At 51.9% G+C, this 18,908-nt stretch overlaps 1 protein-coding gene across 1 annotated transcript; it reads left to right on the top strand.

Annotated features, from left to right (window-relative positions):
* Window positions 1–11,128: 11,128 nt before the first annotated feature.
* TCF15 (transcription factor 15) lies at window positions 11,129–16,466 on the top strand (the record flags this gene model as incomplete). The annotated part of the gene is made up of 2 exons (XM_080716063.1): window positions 11,129–11,635; window positions 16,392–16,466. The coding sequence occupies 2 exons, from the start codon at window positions 11,129–11,131 to the stop codon at window positions 16,464–16,466; spliced, it is 582 nt and encodes a 193-aa protein (XP_080572189.1).
* Window positions 16,467–18,908: the final 2,442 nt, after the last annotated feature.

Raw genomic sequence — 18,908 nt, 5'->3', positions numbered from 1 at the left:
AGCTCAGTACTGAAGTACCCCTGGGTTCAATCCTTACTACCACCAAAATTTTAAAAAAGAAAAGAAAAACCCCCACAGGTCCGCCAAGCATCTCATTTTTGAAGATCGGCCATGCTTTACTGCATTCAACTTCACAGCCGCACTTTGCGGTCCCCACTCCGCCATCCCACAGTGCTGACGATGGCCCTGCACGGGGCCCTGTTCAAAGCCACGGCAGCTTCCTGCCGTAAATCCATCTGCCTAGCCTCTCCCCACAAGTCCAGGATGTTGCAGCTTGCAGGGACCCGATTTATAGTGCAGGAAGGAGCAGGTCGAGGCAGCTGCAGCTTTGGGCAGGGCTCTCAGGCAGTCGCCCAGAGATCCTGTTTACTGGCCAGACTGGAGGCACACAGGACCAGGAAGGAGGCCCTGGAGAGGCCCGGGTTTGCATCTTCCAAGCTTCGTCCTGCCTCTCCTGTCCTGGGGGCTCCCAGAAGGGCAGCATGGACCCCCATGGAACGTCCTCCAGCCCCAGCCACACTGGCTTGATCTGTCCTGGCCACTTCTGCCCTTTCCTTGGCCCAGGAAAGGGCAGCAGCCTCTGCCAGGCTCCTGCACAGGTGCCAGGCTGTGTTGGGTCCTGGGGTACATTGGAGGATGGACAGTGATTCCTGCTGTGGTGCTGCTGTTCTGTGGTGGAGGAGGTGGGGCAGAGAAGAGACAGAAAATAGTATACCAAATAAGTAAGGTGTGTAGCATTTTATGCAGTGATAGGGGTCCTGAGGAGAGAAGGCCATGGTGTTAAACAGGGTGGACAGGGAAAGCCTCACCAAGAAAGTGACATCTTGGCAGGGACCTGAAAGATGAGGGAACAAAGAAATGACATCTGACACAAAGCTCCAGGCAGTGGAGTACCAACCACAGCAAGTGCAAGGGCCCTGGGGCAGGGGCAGGGTGTCTGCAAGTCGGCCAGTGTGACTGGTGAGAGTCACCGAGGAGAAAGGGCAGGAGACAGCACAGAGAAGCACAGGGAGGAAATGGCTAGTTACAAATTTTGCCAAGATTTGGCTGTTGCTGCAAGTGAGCTCTGAGCCAAGTGAGGGCTTTGTGCAGAGGGACATCATACAATCTGGGCCTTAGTAGAAATCTGGGGCTTCCGTGTCATGCTATGCTGCAGAGGGGAAACGGAGGCACCAGGGGCCCATGAGAACTGACAGGAGATAAAGGCGCCGTCGCAGCATGGCGGCGCTGTTCCCATCACTATAGCTCATGTCCCGAACACAGGGACCTCACGCAGCGCCTCTTGGCTCTGCTCCCGAGCTGGGGCCAGGCGTGCTGGAATGGCTTGTCTGGGCTCTGCAGTGTCTTGGACCTCAGCTGGGAGGACCAGAAGGGTAAGCCTGTCAATCAGCTTTTCATCTTTGTGACCAATACCTGAGAAAAAACAACTGAGAGGAGGAAAGGCTTTGTTTCGGCTCATGGTCTCAGGTTGTGGTCCCCTGCTGTGAGGACCGCACTGAGTCAAGACCTCGCAGTGGGAGGGCGGGGCGCAGGAGAGCTGCTCTGCTCATGGCCGCCAGGAAGCGAGGGCGAGGATCTGGGGAGAGATAGTCCCCAGCTAGCTCTTCCCCCATGTAGGCCCTACTTTCTGCAGTTCCCACCACCTCAGTAGTCCATCAGAGGGTCAGTGTAGGGATGAGGTCAAAGCCCTCGCGACCTGCCTCTGGGATACTGCACTGGGGTGGGGGTTAGACCTTCAACACATGAACCTTGGGAGCCGCTCCAGATCCAAACTAGAATACTGGGTGTGAGTCAACAACTAGAGGCTGAGGCCTCTGCACGAGGCTCCAACATCTTCAGGAGTCATGTACAATCACTTCTGCTTCTTTCTATAGGTCAAAGCCACCCACACTCAAGGGAGAAGCCACAGACCCCTCCTGAATGGATCCATATTCTAGAGCGACCACAAGCACTTAGAATTTTCTAGGCATGTTGAAGTTTGCTTGTGCTGGCTGGTGCAAGAGGCAAAGGGCAGATTCAGAACTAACACTGTCCCCCTCTCCTGGGGGTCAGAGCCCAGAGACTAAACACGTTAACTTCCCAGGTGTGGACGGCCAGAGAGGTGCCCCAGCCCGCCCTGGCTAGTTGGGGTAGCCTTCCTGGAGGAGGTAACACATGAGCTGAGTCTTAAACAATGAGGACATCCCAGGACAAGGACAGGACAAGGCTGTGAGGTGGGTTCTGCACCCACTGTCAGAGCTGGGGTCCCGTTCTGCCCCTTATCATGGTGACATGGGGCGGGACACTCCACCCACTGAGGCTCAGTTTACTCACCTATAATATAGGGGAGAACGCCTAGGATTAAGAAAAGAAGCCACTCAAATAAGGTTACGAAGATATCATTACCAACTCACCAGCATGTGTGGAGAGGGAGGGAAATTCACCAAGTGATGTAAGTATATATGTTGGTATTACTTGAATCTCGCTATGATGCATAATTACATTGAACCAATAAAAGTGTAAAAACAAAGTGATAATGATTACACTGCCTTCCCAGCAAGGAATGCATGCAAGCCAGGTGTGGTGGTATACACCTGTAATCCTAGTACTTTGGAGGCTGTTACAGGAAGGTTTGAAGCCAGACTCAGAGACTTTGCAAGGCCCTCAACAACTTAGTGAGACCCTGTTTCAAAATTTAAAAAAAATAAAATAGGCTTGAATGTATGACTCAGAGATAGAGCGCCCCTGGGTTCACTCTTCAGTACCACAGGGGAGAAAAGAAAAGAAAGAAACACACTGGCTGTGGTGGAGAAATTTCACGTGGTGTTCACCCCACTCTAAGTACCACAGGTGCAGAAACGGGCGAGACTTGCCGGGTGTCACCCAGGAAGAGGTGGGAACTGGAATCACAGGCCAGGGACCTGCCAGAGCCGGACCCCTCCCCATCTCCTCTCACTCCTCCCCCCAAGCTCACTTTGGAAAAGGCCCAGGGGGGTATCATTTCTTCCTTGCACCTGCCCCCATTTGCCCACCCCAGGAATTCCAGGAGGCCTCAGGCCTTAAAGATGAGGGATGAAGGTCTCTGCTCTGATACGAGGTTAAATTAGATGCCCACCCCACCCCCACCGGCCCCACCTTGTGTGCTCCATATCCCTGATCAGCAGGAATTCCTCAGTCCAGCTCAGAGTTCCGGAAGATTTTATGGACCAGCCACAGCAGACAAATGGAGAAGGAAAACATCCCTCTGGAGCCCGCTCCGCTCTCAGAATCTGATTTCCGCTCAGCCGGAAGGAGGCTGGCTGCTTTAACCCTCTGTGGAGGAGAGACCCTCCTTGCCCTGCCTGACACGCACGCATGCTTGGCCCCCACCTGCCCTGTCTCACTTCCTCCCGCCTCCCTGGGCAAAACTATCTTGAAATCCCAGATTCCAGCTTCTCATCATCATCAACAGTAGCAGCAGCAGCAGCAGCGGCGGCAGCAGCGTGCCCACTTACTGTGGGCTGACTGTGTGTGGGCCACAGAGCCAAGAATCCTAGAGTGTGAGAAGCAAGGTGGGCAGAGGCTTCCTATCCATTTTGTCCATTTTTTTGTTTCCTTTTCTTTTATTTTCTTCCTTCCTTTCTTTCTTTCTTTCTTCCTTTCTGTTTTTTTGTAATGCAAATTGAACTCAGGGGAATTCTACCTCCAAGTTCACCCCAGTCATATTTATTTTCATTTTGAAATAGAGTGTCACTAGGTTGATGAGAGTCTCACTACTTGCTCTTTTTTTTTTTTTTTTTTTTTTTTTTTTGGCAGGTCTGGGGATGGAACCCAGGGGCATTCGACCTCCAAGCTACACCCTGCTCTATTTTTTATTCTTTTTATTCTTTTTTTTTTTTTTTTTTTTTTTTTAGAACCAGGGATCAAACCCAGAGCGCAACACCTGCAAAGCAGGCACTTTGCCACTAAGCTACATCCCGGCCCCGTTTATTCTTTATTTTGAAACAGGGTCTAAGTTATGGAAGGCCTCGCTAGGTAGCTGAAGCTGTCCACAAACCATGATCCTCTGGTCTCAGCCTCCCAAGTGCTGGGATTACAGGTCCAATGCCAATTTGCCAAATCTTGAGCAAAGTCCCTGAACCTTGCTGGGTCTCAACTTCCTTCTTCTGCAAACTGGGCTGAACAATAGGCTCTATTCATTAGTACGTAGATGGCTTCCCCGATAGTCTTTAGTGTATAATAGTGACTCTTATGACCCTTCCTTTTGCAAACCCCATGGTGGCGGGAGATCATCACCCACATCTCACCAGTGAGAGAAGTAAGGTTCTTGGGACTCTTCCTTACCTACTCTGTGGATCATGGATTCGCCCACTTTCTAAAATTTATGTGTAACCCCCAACTCCCTGGAGTTCTCATGCTTATCAGAGGGTGGGGGAATTAGGATGAACAATTGGACACACACACACACACACACACACACACACACACACACACATTCCCAGCTGGGCCAAGAAGTAGACAGGCTGCTTTTCTTGTTCAGGCTTTCATATGTAAACAAATGTCTTTTTTTTTTTTAGGTTTATTTTCAGGGGGTTGGTACTGGAGACCGAACTCAGGGACATTCTACCTCCAACCTACACATCAAGTCCAACCCCCTTTGTTTTCCTTTCTTTCTTTCCTCCTTTCTTTCTTTCTTTCTTTCTTTCTTTCTTTCTTTCTTTCTTTTTCTTCCCCTATGGTACTGGGGATGGAACCCAGCAGCTTTGTGCCTCCTGGCTACACTCCAGACCCATTTTATATTTTATTTGGAAACAAGGTCTCACTAAGTTGCTGAGAGCCTCACTAAGTAGCTGAGGCTGGCTTCGAACCAGTAGGATCCTCCTGTCTCAGCCTCCAAGTACTGGGATTACAAGCGTGCGCCACCACGCCCAGCTGAATTTTGTTTTTGAGACAGAGTTTTGCAAGGTTGCTGAGGCTGGTCTCAAACCTGCAATTTTCCTGTCTCAGTCTTCCAAATACAGTCATGTGCCAGTTTAAAATGGCCGTGTGTGTGTGTGTGTGTGTGTGTGTGTGTGTGTGTGCGCGCGCGCGTGCGCGCGCGCGTGCGCACGCAAAAATACCATCTAATAATCTCCTGGTGTGGTGGTGCAAGTTTGTAATCCCAGCATTCAGTAGGGTGAGACAGGAGGATCACGGTTTGAGGACAGCCTCAGCTACTACTTAGTGAGGACCTTTGCAACTCAGTGAGACCCTGTTTCAAAACAAAGAATTAAAAAAATAGGGCTGGGGGTGTAACTTGGAGGTAGAATCCCCCTGGGTTCCATCCCCAGTGCCGCAAATATAAATAAATAAATAAATAAATAAATAAATAAATAAACAAACAAACAAACAAACAAACAAACCACCTAGTGTTCCTAAGCACAAGAAGGCTGGATATAGACTCAAAGAGAAGACATATGCATTAAAAAGCTTCATTCAGAAGTTACAGTACTGTTGGAGTGAGTTCAGTTGAATTAATCAACAGTGTATATTACCTAATGTGTCCTTAAACAGAAACCCACATAGGCAAGGTTATGGTGGGCATGGTGGCACATGCCTGAAATCCCAGCTATTCAGGAGGCTGAGACAGGAGGATGGCAACTTTGAGGATAGGCTGGGCATCATAGTGAGACCATGTCTTGAAATAAAAAATAAAAAGGACTGGAGATACAGCTCAGTTGGAGAGCTCCTCTGAGTTCAATCCTCAATACCACAAAAATAAATAAAGTTATGCGTTGGCTACTTGATGAAAACATCATGACCAAAGAGCGATCCCTAATCTTGTATTTTCCCTAAGAGCAATGGTTCCAGGGACTTTATGGAACAGATTGAACAAATGATGAAAGCAACTATACTTTAAGATTTTGAGGTGCTTGTAGGTGTTGCAGTGAGCTGCAGTTACCGTTGCCGAGCGACTAATTACTCCATAGGCTGATGTCTTAACCATTTTCTTGTGCTCAGAAATTCTGTAGCTCAGGGTGCAGCATGACCACTCCAGCAAAGGCTCACCACTGCTCCATGACTCAGCGGCTCCAACTGGGAAGATTCAAAGAAAGGGGGGGAATCACAGCGAAGCACCCCCATTTATAAGCCTGTTCCCTGGGTAGGGGGGGCAGAAAGAAAACCCAGCTGGCTGTGCTGGTGCATGCCTGTAATCCCAGTACCCGAGAGGCTGAGAGAGGAGAATTGTAGGTTTGAGGCCAGCCTCAACTTAATGAGACCCTGTTTCTTTTCCTTTCCTTTCCTTTCCTTTCCCTTCCTCTTTCTTTCTTCCTTTCTCTTTTTCTTTCTTCCTTTTTTCCTTTCTTCCGTTCACTGAAGATTGAACCCAGAGGTTTTCATCCTCAGAGTTACACCCCTAGCCCTATTTTATTTTTTATTTGGAAATAGAGACTAGTTAAGTTGCTGAGAGCCTTGATAATTATAAAAACAAAACGAAAAACCTGTGATCTTCCTGTCTCAGTCTCCCAAGTACTGGAATTATAGATGTGCAGCACCAGGCCACACCCACTCTAATTTTTTATTGACTTTGACATGTTTATGAATGTATGTCATGCACAACAGGGAAGTCCCCTTCCCCCCTCCCTCTCAGGTCGCCTTATTTCCTCATCTATGGCTTCTCATCCTTCCTCTAGACTTCCTGCTATGACCCACTTTCTCCCTAGCTTCCACATATTAGGGAGAGCATCCAGTGTTTTACTTTCTGTGACTGACTAATCCCACTTAGCATAATGTTCTCCAGTTCCATCCATTTCCCTGCAAACGCCATGATTCTGTTCCTACTTGTGGCTGAGTAAAACTCTGTTGCATACTTATCCCACAGTTTTGTAATCTGTTCATCTGTTGATGGACGTCTTGGCCGGCTCTATAGTTTGGCAATTGTTAGTTTGTGGCTATGAACATAGACACACATGCGTGAGTTTGATAGTTTGGTTTCCATTCTTTTGGGTAGATATCCAGAAGTGGTATTGCTGAATCATATGGTACTTTCTTTCCCATTCTTCTGAGGATCCTCCACACTGTTTCCAAAGTGGTTGCACTAATTTTTTTGGTTGCAAAAATTCTCCGTGCACTCTACTATTTTCATTTATTTATTTATTTGTTTGTTTATTTGTTTATTTATTTATTTATTTTTGCAGTACTAGGGATGGAACCCAGGGGCATTCTGTCTCCGAGCTACACCACCAGCCCTGTTTTTTATTCTTTACTCTGAAACAGGGTCTCACTGAGGTGCAAAGGGCCTCGCTAAGCAGCTGAGGCTGTCCATAAACCATGATCCTCCAGTCTCAGCCTCCCGAATGCTGGGATTACAAGCGTGCGCCACCACGCCCGGCTACACTCTAATATTTTTGATATGTGTCTTTGGATATGTGTGTATCTTTATAAAATATTTTGTTTTTAGGGTTTATGTGGTGAGTGGATCATTAATATACATTAATGTACATGGCCATTTCTACAGATCTGTTTTTTAAAACATTCTGTTTTCCTTTGTTTACTCCATGCTGCCTGGTGTACAGCATCTCACTGGAGTCGACTGCACAGGGTTTGTGCATCCGCAGGCCTCCTCTTACCATTCCCCTGAAACAGAGCTTCAGTGAACTCTGGTGCGTGGCTCTCAGAAAATCCGGTGTGTATTACTCTGCAATATACACCCAGAGCAGGATAGCTGGAGCGGAGCGAACACGTGTACTTAGCCTGAGTACTGTCTAGCTGCCCCAGTGCACAATTCCATCAGCACAGCATGAGGGACCATCTTGCCCACATAACCCCTGGCACTTGCAACTAGCCAACTTCCAGATGACAGAAGAACAGGTGTTCCCAATTCTATTTTTTAACTTTTATTTTTAAACAGGCTCTTACTAGGTTGATAAGAGTCTCACTACTTGCTAAGGCTGTCCTCGAACCTATGAACCTCTTATCTCAGCCTCCCAAGTACCAGGATTACAAGTGTGCACCACCACATCCAGCTTGGATTGCAGGTTTGAAGCCAGCCTCAGCAACTTAGTGAGACTCAGCAACCTAGTAAATAAATAAAAAGGGCTGGCGCATAGCTCAGAGGTAGAATATCCCTGGGCTCAATCCTAGTATTGCACCCGTGCATGTGTGTGCGCACGCACACACACACACACTAAAGTGGGTACCCTGAAGAGAAGGGAAGGGGAGAATCAGGATGAAGAAAATCACATGTGATGTTACTGTATTCTTTGTACTCGGAACTTTGTACTGGGTTGGGGGCTTTTTTTTTTGGTACCGGAAGTGGAACCCAGGGGCTTTTCTACCTCCGGGCTATACTCCCAGACCTATTTTATACTTTATTTGAAAACAGGGTCTCACTAAGTTCCTGAGAGCCTCACTCAGTAGCTGAGGCTGGTTTCAAACGTGTGCAATCCTCCTGTCTCAGCCTCCCAAGCCCGGGGATTACAAGTGTGTGCCACCACGTCTGGCTTAGGGGGCGGGGGCTTTTCTGAAAAGCTGCCCTGAACCTTGGCAGGGAACTAGTGTTGCCCAGTCCTTCCCAAAGGGACAGAACGCCACCCTGGGAAGACAGCTGGGACCAAGGCTCAGGGATGTGCACAGCTGATGGATCTGAGGAAGTTCAGTGCTGGGCAGCACAGAAGCCAGCGTGCCAGGGTCAGGAGGCAGGGCCAGCTCCTTCCTCCTGCCCCGCAAACTCCTACTCACCCTTCACGAGCCGCCACAGAGCCCATGGATCAACTAAGGTCATGGAGTAGGGTCAACCCGAGCACCTGGACTGGTCCCCACAACCTCAGACAAGTCACTGTCGCCTCCACTGAACCTGTGTCTCCATCTGTAAAAGGGAAAGCATGGCAATAGCTGCCTCGGAAGGTTCAAGAGGCAGGAAGTACAGGGCAAAAAGAAAATGTGACATATATAATTATGTGTGTATTTACTGCTGTATTCCTGGTGAGGGGAATGTGTAACACATAACAGGTGCTCAATTAATATTTGTAGAATGAATGGATAAATGAACCAAGGGCAGCCACAGGTACTATGAAAAGCAGCAGGGTGGCCAGGGAGAGCGGTTGCTGGCAGGTGGCTCCTGGTGCTGGGGATGGAGAGGAGTTAGTGGCTGGAGCAGAGTGAGAGGCAGAGAACAGAACGGGAGGGGCTTGCCCTCTGTGAGTGAGCTGAGTAGGCAGAGGCCACTATAGCTCCCAGCAGCCAGGACGGTGCTGGGCAATTGCCCCTGAGGACAGTAGCAAACTCCATGCTGTGTGCCAGCCGCCTTCTTGGCACAAGCTCACAGTGCCATCACCATCCCTGGGAAGGGGTACTATTCTTGTCCTCAGTTGTCAGAGCAGGAGACTCCAAGAAAGCAGATAACCTTGGAACGGGAACTGCGTCCCTCTGATGCCAGACCCTGGTTTGTTCCCACCACACTGTCCTGAAATTCTCGGTTTATAGCTTTCCTTCCCCTGGGTTGCAGCAGCCGCCACAGACTCATTCATGGTTTTATTTTACCCCCAGGGTCTCTTGTGTCCAAACCTGCCACTTGAGCAAATGAATGAAGGAGACCACCGTGCAAGCCCCCTCCCTACTTCCGCCAGCTCCGTCCTGCAGTTGTAAGCTAGAATGGGGAGGGGGCTGGACAGAGGAATTCCAAGCAGCCCAAGGGTCAGGAGCAGCGGGGAGGGGGAGAAAGCGAAAGTGGAGGGAGCTGGGAGCCCCTGCGAGGAGGCGCAGACAGGGAAGGAAATCTCCTCGTAATAATTCATCAGCTCAGGAAGCAGCAGCCGGCCTGGGCTGCGTGTGGGACTGGCCTTGTGGGATGGGGGCAGTGCAGGCTACATCTCCTCCCCCCATCCCAGCTTGGCCGGGGTCATGGTCAAATGGGGGTGGGGAGCCAGGTGTGGGAATTGACTCTGAGGCAGACCTTGGGTTCTGGAGACTTAAGGGGCTCCTCTTCAGCAACCAAAGGCCCACTTGGGCCTGGGTGAGGGGAGACGGGAAACGTGGGGTGGCGGAGGTGGGAGGCATCTTCCAGAAAAGCCTTCCAACTCCACTCCCTAGGCTCTCTCTGACACACTGGCAGCCATTTGCGCTGCAGAGAATGAGGATTCCAAGGCCACTGGGTGCTAATTTGGCCAGTCCCCGGATGGAGCTGACAAACCGGCCTGAGTGACCTGGGACCCCGTGCCATCATCAGCTCAGGTTATGCTTCCCAGAGCCCCTGCAGAGGACAGTGACGCCTCTGAACAATCCCAAGTTTTTGAAAGGCAGGCAGGCACTGAGGGAAGAGAGCCTGTGCGGTGATGAATTGCGAACTCGTAGGTGCTCCGCCAAAAACCAGCTCTTTCATCTGTAAATCGGGGTACTGCCATATAAGCTCAGCCAAGAGCAGTAGAGTACCCAGCACTGAGTGTCAGCTCCGAGGGTCCATGAGGGGAAAAAAATTATTTTGTTGAGATCTGTAACTTCAGCTCTAAACCATGCCTGTACCGAGTAGGGCGATTATATTTGCTGAATGCAAAAAAGCACAAACGGAGCTACCGGGGTTTGTGTGTTTGGGTTTTGTTTAGCTCTGTGTGCGCTCAAAGACTGTCGTCAGGGAGGCGACATCGTTGAATCCTTTTATGGCAAGGATTCTCCCCAGTGTTCCCCATGGACACCACGGCCATCACGACGGATGTGTGCAAAATGCAGATTCCTGAACTGCTGAAGCGGAATGGGGGCGAAATGCGAAGCTGTACTGTCATAAGCCCCCTCCCCAATTCTAACGTACGCCAAAGCCGAACGAAGGACCACAAGATCAGAAGGCGAGCGTCGGAAGACTCCAACAACCACTTTCTTAACAGGAAAACCGGCCAGGCTGGGAGAAGGCGCTGCCCGCCGTCCCCCGCGGCCGAGGATGAGCTCGGGGGGCGCGGCACGGAGCCCACTCCCCCCACCCCTACCTCGCGCGCCGGGACCTGGAGCTTTGGGGAAGGTCCACCAGCTCCCCGGCGCGGCAACCTGCGGGGCTCGGGCGCCCCGCCCCGCGCGTCGCCATTGGCTGGCGCGGCGGGCTCCTCCCCCGCGGGGCGGAGCCAGCCCCTCCCCGGCTATAAGGCGGCGCGTGGGAGCGCGGGCGCGGCCGGCTGGGGCGCGGCGCGGGCACGCGGCTGCGCCCATGGCGTTCGCGCTGCTGCGCCCCGTCGGCGCGCACGTGCTGTACCCCGACGTGCGGCTGCTGAGCGAGGACGAGGAGAACCGCAGCGAGAGCGACGCGTCCGACCAGTCGTTCGGCTGCTGCGAGGGCCCCGAGGCGGCGCGGCGCGGCGCGGGCCCGGGGGGGCGGCGGGCGGGCGGCGGCGCGGGCCCCGTGGTGGTGGTGCGGCAGCGGCAGGCGGCCAACGCGCGCGAGCGGGACCGCACGCAGAGCGTGAACACGGCCTTCACGGCGCTGCGCACGCTCATCCCCACCGAGCCGGTGGACCGCAAGCTGTCCAAGATCGAGACGCTGCGCCTGGCGTCCAGCTACATCGCGCACCTGGCCAACGTGCTGCTGCTGGGCGACGCGGCCGACGACGGGCAGCCCTGCTTCCGCGCGGCCGGCGGCGCCAAGGGCCCGGGCCCCGCCGACGGCCGCCAGCCGCGCTCCATCTGCACCTTCTGCCTCAGCAACCAGCGCAAGGGGGTGAGTGCCCGCGCCCGCGCTGCGGGATCGCGCCTCTCGGCAGGGGAGCAGTGACGAGGCCCAGGGTGAGGCCTGGAGCAGAGCCTCCCCCGCCCCAGGGTGTGAAGAGAGCATTTATGGAGCTCTTCCTCTGTGCCCCACGCACTGGCCGCCCTTTTTTACCTTCACAAGTCCATCAGGCCGGTCTGTTTCCCCTCGGGTGTCACTCAGAGGATCCGAGCAGCAAATGAGACGACATGGCCACACTTACTGGATGCAGGCCCCGGTTGTGCTGGGTATGTGTTGCCCTTAGCTACCCCCATCTTGAAATAGTTGTCCCTCCTTCGAAGGCCTGACCCAGGAGCAGGAGACTGAAAAGCAATGGGGACGCATACCTCCACCCAGAGCATGAGGTACCCAACTGATAAGCAGCGCAGGAAAGGGGGTCCCCTAAGGGTGGCCAGAGCCAAAAGGGGTATTGAGTTGGGAGCGGGTTCTGCTGGCTAGGGCTGGGGTTAAGCTCCGGAGCGCAGTAAGGGGTAAGCCCGCCTGGTGGGGCTGGGTGGCAGCAGAGACTGCCAGGGACCCTCTTGGATGAAGACATGCCAGCCCTGGCCGGCTGCACCCCAGCCTCTCCCTCTTTCTGGCTTGAGCTTATCCTGCAGTGAAGAAACCTGTGCTGACAGCAGCTCCTGTTTACATCTGGAAAAGACTCTGAGTCTTGCTTTGGTAGACAGTGAAGGGAGTGGAGATTACAGTCAGACCCCCCTCCACACTTGGGTCCTCCCTACTGTATTGGAGAAGTCTTGGTGTCTTGGCCTCACACCACCCCTTCTGGCTCATCAAACTCCCAGACTGGCTTCTCACCCTTTGTCTGCCTCAGTTTCCCTGAATTGGTCTTACCTCTGACTTCTATCCTCTGAAAGCTCCCTAATGTTCCCTTGCCTCAGACTAGGCTGGGGAGCCAGGGCTGAGCCTTTGGGCACACAGCCAGGGTAGAAGGGCTGGCTGGGCCCTCCAGTCCTCCCACTGACCACCATTCACCCATTCATTCATTCAGCTCTGCCTTTCTTTACCCAGCAGCCAACTATTGTTGGTTCTGGGAATGTTCCCAGAGAGGCAGGTCATGGCCCCACTGACTGGCCAGGCACTACCTGTGCAGAGGCAGGGCCAGTGCAGGGAGATGAAGACAAGTATGCTGTGGTCGGGAGGGGGAAGGAGGCCCCGAGGGACTGCCCGGGAACCCAGCTGAGGGTACAGGCTTCCTTGCTGCATTCCTGAAGGATGGCAGGCCCACAAAGGGTACAGAGGGCTCCTGGAGGGGCAGGGAGACAGGTCCCAGTGGGAGGGCCCTGAACCTGCAGGCCTGGAGAAGGTCTCTCAGGCATGCCCCCGGCTCACAGGGCCTCACCTGCCCCTGACTACTTCCCCTTCTTGTCAGTGGGACCAAAAACCCAGCCAAATTTGACTGCAGAAGCCAAGCTTAAGCCGGGAGTGGTGGCGCATGCTTGTGATCCTAGTATTTAGGAGACTGAGACAGAAGGTTCGCATATTCAAGGACAACCGTGGCAAGACTCTCATCAACCTAGTAAGACCCTGTTTCAAAAATAAAAAATTAAATAGGGATTGGGTTGTAATCCCTGTGCTTGGGAGGCTGAGACAGGAGGATCTCGTAGGTTCGAAGCCAGCCTCAGCTGGCTTAAGAGACCCTGTTTCCAAATAAAATATAAAACAGGTCTGGGAGTGTAGCCCGGAGGTAGAAGTCCCCTGGGTTCCATCCCCAATACCAAAAAAAAAAAAAAAAAAATAGGGATTGGGGTGTTGCTCAGGAGTAGAATGCCCCTGTGTTCAATCCCCAGTACCACCAAAAAGAAAGAGGGAAAGAAAAGAAGCCATGCTCCTGTGAGAATAGGCGAGAGGGATGATCCTCTCCAGTTCTGGCCCCTCCGACATCCAGCTGGAAGAAAACTGGCTGTCTTGGGGAACCCCTGCTCCAAGTTCCCAGATCCATCCCTTCATCCTGAGCCACCACCTCCCTCCCATTCTGGCTGGTCTGGGGATGGGTGGCCATGAAAACACTTCCTGGCAGCATCTGCCCTCTGGGGTGGGGTAGTCAGTAGAGTGCAGGGGGGGGGGTGTTCTTGCTCTGCTTTGTTTTACTTTTTGTCCCCTGGGGGTGGGGGCTGGACAGGACGCCCTCCAGGAATGGCCCTTCCTGTGCCTAGCTCAGAAACAGGTGGTTAGAGAGGGTAGCAGGGGCCAGGAAGATGCTGCTGCTAATCATAGCATCATCGTGGACATCATCTGTTTAACACTATGTTTCTGACACTGTGCTAAGGGCTCTTATGTGTTAGCATGAGTAACCTGTGTTAGAGGTACAATCCTGTAACGTAACTCCATTCTACAGGTGGGGTAACTGAGCTTCAGTCCAGCTGGCCTCCACCACACAGCAGGGATTGAAGGCCAGGGTGGTCTTGCTTGGGCACGACTCTAGCCACAGTGCTTCTCAAAGACTCTTGCTGTTGAGTTCCTCAGGGACAGACAAGCTGGTGCCTAGTCAGGACCTAAGCACTCTTAGCAGTTTACACAGCTCCACTTACACTGGACTGTACCTGAGACAGCAAGGAGAATAATTTTATCCTCATGTAGAAATTGAGGTTCAAGCTGGGCGTGGTGGCGCACGCTTGTAATCCCCGCACTTGGGAGGCTGAGACAGGAGGATCGTGCAGGTTCAAAGCCAGCCTCAGCTACTGAGTGAGGCTCTCAGCAACTTAGCGAGACCCTGTTTCCAAATAAAATATAAAATGGGCCTGGGAGTATAGCCCGGAAGTAGAAAGCCTCTGGGTTCCACCCCCAGTACCACCAAAAAAAAAAAAAAGAAAGAAAGAAACTGAGGTTCAGAGAAGTGAACAGTCCCAACATTCTCAGGGGACCTGGGTCTCCAGATGACCTCCAGACGTGGGGTGAAGGTGGCACTTCCCCTCCTCCCTGAAGACTTGAAGATTGAAAATGGGGGACACTGGTGTTCTATCCCCCAGCCTCGACTCTGCGCCTCTCCGCCCCGTCCACCCTTTTCAGACACTCCTGCCAGACTCTGAGAAGCCCAAACCCCAGGCTGTGCTGGGACTATGGCCTCAGCCCTCAAAATAGCTCTGCCTGTGAGTGCACATGCTGTCCCTGGGCCAGAGAGCCTCGAGGGAGGCTGGGCTCACATCTGGATGGATCTGCCCCAACCTGGGCCTGGGCTGGAGGGCAGAGCTCCCAGATGGTCAGCTCTTTCTCTAGGCGGGCTGAGAAAGTTGCTCGTTCCTTCTAGGCGATGAACATTTGCAGTGGGGTTTCAGGCCATGCTCTGTCCTGGGACAGGACAGCTTGTCGGGCAACATGGATCTCTAGCCCAGCTTTTACCAACTGGCGGGTGCCTCTGGGGTCTCTAAAGAGGGAGCGTAAGCTGTGCAACCTCCCTGGCTTACAGTGAGGTCTGGTGAGGTCAGATGGAGCTGAGGATGCTGACAGACTGATGTGAGTGGAGGAGGGGCTTGGGGACTGTGTGGCTTCAGGGACCGCACCATTCGCTCAACTCCGTGGCCACCACTGGATTCGAGCAGCGTGTCTCAGCCCTAGCCTGGGAAAGGAGCCTCGTGAAGGAGGATCTGCTCCATGTCACTCCCTGAGCTCCTGGCCAGAGGCAGGAGCCAGGGGACCTGCCTTCTCTTTCTGAGCTTTGTCCCTGTGGAATGTCCCTCAAGAGGCAGGAAGTACTAGGCAGCTTCAATAGAAGCAAAACCTTCCCAGGGAGACACGGCCTGAAAGTACATTCCTAACAAAGGGAGGACCCCGAACCAAGACAAGAAGACCAGAAGCCAAGGCAGTGCTCTTGAAAGGGTAGAGTCCGCCACCAGGACACGGTCAGGCAGCGCTGAAACCACCGTGGGCCTGTTTTGCCCCTTATAGAAAATATTCTGCTTTAGCCAGGGGCAGGAATGCACACTTGTAATTCCAGTATTTGAGAGGCTGAGACAAGAGGATTGCAGGTTCACAGCCAGCCTCAGCAACTTAGTGAGAACCTGTTTCAAAATAAAAATAAAATAGAGCTGGGAGTGTAGCTCGGTAGAATGTCCCTGGGTTCAGTCCCCACGATATATATATATATATATATATATATATATATATATATATATATATATATATACATATACATACATATATTAAATATTTAGGGACTGGAGATATAGCTCAATATTAAATTTTTAGGGACTGGAGGTAGAGCATGTACTTAACTTGTGCAAGGTTCTAGATTCCATCCCCAACACACACAGACACACATACACAAACACACAAAGAATTTCTGTATTTTATCTATCCACCCATTTATCTACCTATCCTATATTAGATTTTTTTAAAAGGCAACACATCACATAGGGAAGGAGTGGAAAAAGTGAAAAAGTGTACAAGTGTGAAAGCCTCCTCGCATCCTGTCTCCCCATCATGAAAACCCTGTGCTCTGGAGACACCCATTAGCTATGATGCACTTCTCCCTAGACATGGCAGTGTGCAGGAACACTCAGCTCTACCCTCGCTTTTGCCCTTAATCAGCGTCCCTCCACAGCTTTCCCTGTCCCCCCACAAGAGTGTCTCCTGCTTACTGCCACAGAGAACTTCCTTGTGTAGCTGAATAGTGACTTACTGATCAAGTCCCCTCCCACTGGACACAGAAGCTAGTTATGTGTTCAAGTGACTTGACCCGTCCTTCTGACACCTCTCTCTCCTCCTGCAGGGTGGCCGTCGTGACCTGGGGGGCAGCTGCTTGAAGGTGAGGGGGATGGCCCCACTTCGAGGGCCACGGAGATGAGCCGGGGCCCCTGCGGCATTGCTCCAAACAGGACTGTGGCGAAGAAGGCCGACCAGCTGCTGGCTGGACAGGGGAGGAGACCCCGGAAGCCGAGCCTATCCTGTCTTTGTACAGGGATCTGGAACAATGGCCTGGGCTCAGGACCCTTGGGAAGGACCCCTGGGACGTCTCTACTCCACACTGGAGAGCTGTAGCGACTCTCAGCCCACCCAGGCCTGGCTGGCCAGAGACAAGGCAGAACTTTTGAAAAGCACACTGTTGGTGACAGAGGGTGTGTGTGTGTCTGTGCATGTGTGGGTGTGTGCAAGAGAAAATTGATGGGTTTAAAATAAAAGTATTTTTAAATAAAAGGCATTTCTGGCTGAAGAAAGGAAGGCCCTGTGGACAGTGTGGTCACAGGTAGCACCTCTCCAGACCTAGACAGGTATAGCTGTGACGGGGGCTGCTGGGGCTTGAGGGGGGAGTGGTCCCCTCCCCACAGTGGAGATGATCAGTCTTTCTCCAGCCTTTCATTTATCTGTTGTTAGTGAATAACCACTAGGGGTCTGGTGCAATGATTTTATGTATTCATTTGTTGTGCTGGGAATTGAATTCGGGGATATTCTACCTCTGAGCTATACCCCCAGCCCCTTTTTATTTCTTGTTTGGAAGCAAGGTGTCACTGGGTTGCTGAGTCTCACTGTGTTGCTGAGGCTGTCCTCAGACCTGCGATCCTCCTGTCTTAGCCACCCATGACCTTGAATCACAAACATGCACCACCATTCCTGGCCTTTATTTATCTTTGAAGGAGGACTAGATCCATGGTTCCAACCCCCCCTCTCTCGGTACTGGGGATTGAACCTAGGGCTGCTCTACTACTGAGCAACCCCCCACACCCTTTTTATTTTTTATTTTGTGACAGAGTCCCACTAACTTACCATATGCTGGTCTCATGCCTGAGATCCTGTCTAGCTTCCCAAGCACTGGGATTACAGGCATGCACCACCGACGCCCCCCACCCCCGAAGTTCCAAGAGAACTCGTGGTGAGAAGCCATGAGTCCTCCTGTCCTCCTGCTCCCAGCTCTCCTCCAGGGGTCACCTCAGCCACCAGTGTTCTGTGATGTCCCCATTCACATCCCCTATGAATAATCATTCTTTTTATTTCCCTTAGTCCATTTTTGTCCCATCGTTCCAGATGTGGAAGACCTATGAGATCCTAAATTGAATCTGGGCATGGTGGCACACATTTGTAATCCCAGTAATGGGGAGACTGAAACAGAAGGATCAAAAATTTGAGGCTAGCCTCAGCAAGTTAGCAGGGCTTGGTTTCAAAATAAAATATAAAAAAGGGAACTAGATTTGGCGGCACATGCCTATAATCCCAGTATTTGGGATGCCAAGGCAGGAGGATTGCAGGTTCAAGGTCAGCCTTAGCAACTTAGTGAGACCGTCAGCAGCTTGACCTCATTTCAAACTGAAAAATAAAATAGGTCCTGGGGTATAGCTCACTGGTAGAACATCCCTGGTCTCAATCCCCAGTACCACACACACACACAAAAAAAAAACCTAAAATGAGCAATAAATATACTACTTAGGATAAGTCTGAAATAATATTTGTATATGTATTATGTTCACAGAATTGAAAACTTGGGACTTAATGGACTGAGCCTGCTGCCATCCCAAATCAGGACCTAGAAGGTGTCCTCATTCCTTTGTTAGCTGCCCATCATTCCACTTGATAAACGTGCCATCCTCCATCCATGTCGCCCGTGAGGCTGTGTGTGTGCAGTGTGGCACACCTGCAAGCCAGCGTGTGCTGCAGGTGGATCCGACCTTGTCTTGGCTGCGAAGATTTGGAGGACCAGTGATGCCCAAAGGCACTCAGCAGTGACACCTGAGTCCGTCCACCTCTAAAGCCCAAAGCAGCTGCGTCCCCTGTCCAGATGGAGCGTGGCCCCTATGACCCCAATTATACGCCCAGCAGTCCCAGGAGGTGGGGCCACATTTCCCTTTCACAGATTCAGCTGAGATGGTGGGGAGAGGAGTCATAGAGCCAGGAGCAGTGGCTCTCTGGTTCCCGTGAGACTAAGATCAGAAAAGCTCAGGAGGCGAGAAGGCAAGAGAGGCCAGAGCATCCAGGCAGCCGCCCGCTTCTTGGCAAGGTATATGCATGGACTTTGTTTTTTCATTTAACAAGCACTTACTTGGTGTTTACTGAGTGTAGTCTGGCTCACTATTCCTGTCCACAGTTCCTGTGCTTTACATACCCCCTTCTATGCACCTGACCCTCTGAGCTTGAATTGGGAATGCCCATTTTGTAGATCAAGATAATTGCCAAATACCCTCTGAGTGCCAGGCACCATGCCACTTACCACCCACTGAGCCCAACCCACCTGGTCTTCCCCCCAGACAAATGACAAGAGTCACCAAGACTGTCAGTCCTGTTGGGGCCAGCTGTGAAA

This window comes from Muscardinus avellanarius (genome assembly GCF_963383645.1).
Source record: "Muscardinus avellanarius genome assembly, chromosome: 19".
Classification (NCBI taxonomy): domain Eukaryota; kingdom Metazoa; phylum Chordata; class Mammalia; order Rodentia; family Gliridae; genus Muscardinus; species Muscardinus avellanarius.
This window is presented reverse-complemented; position numbering and strand designations above follow the sequence as displayed.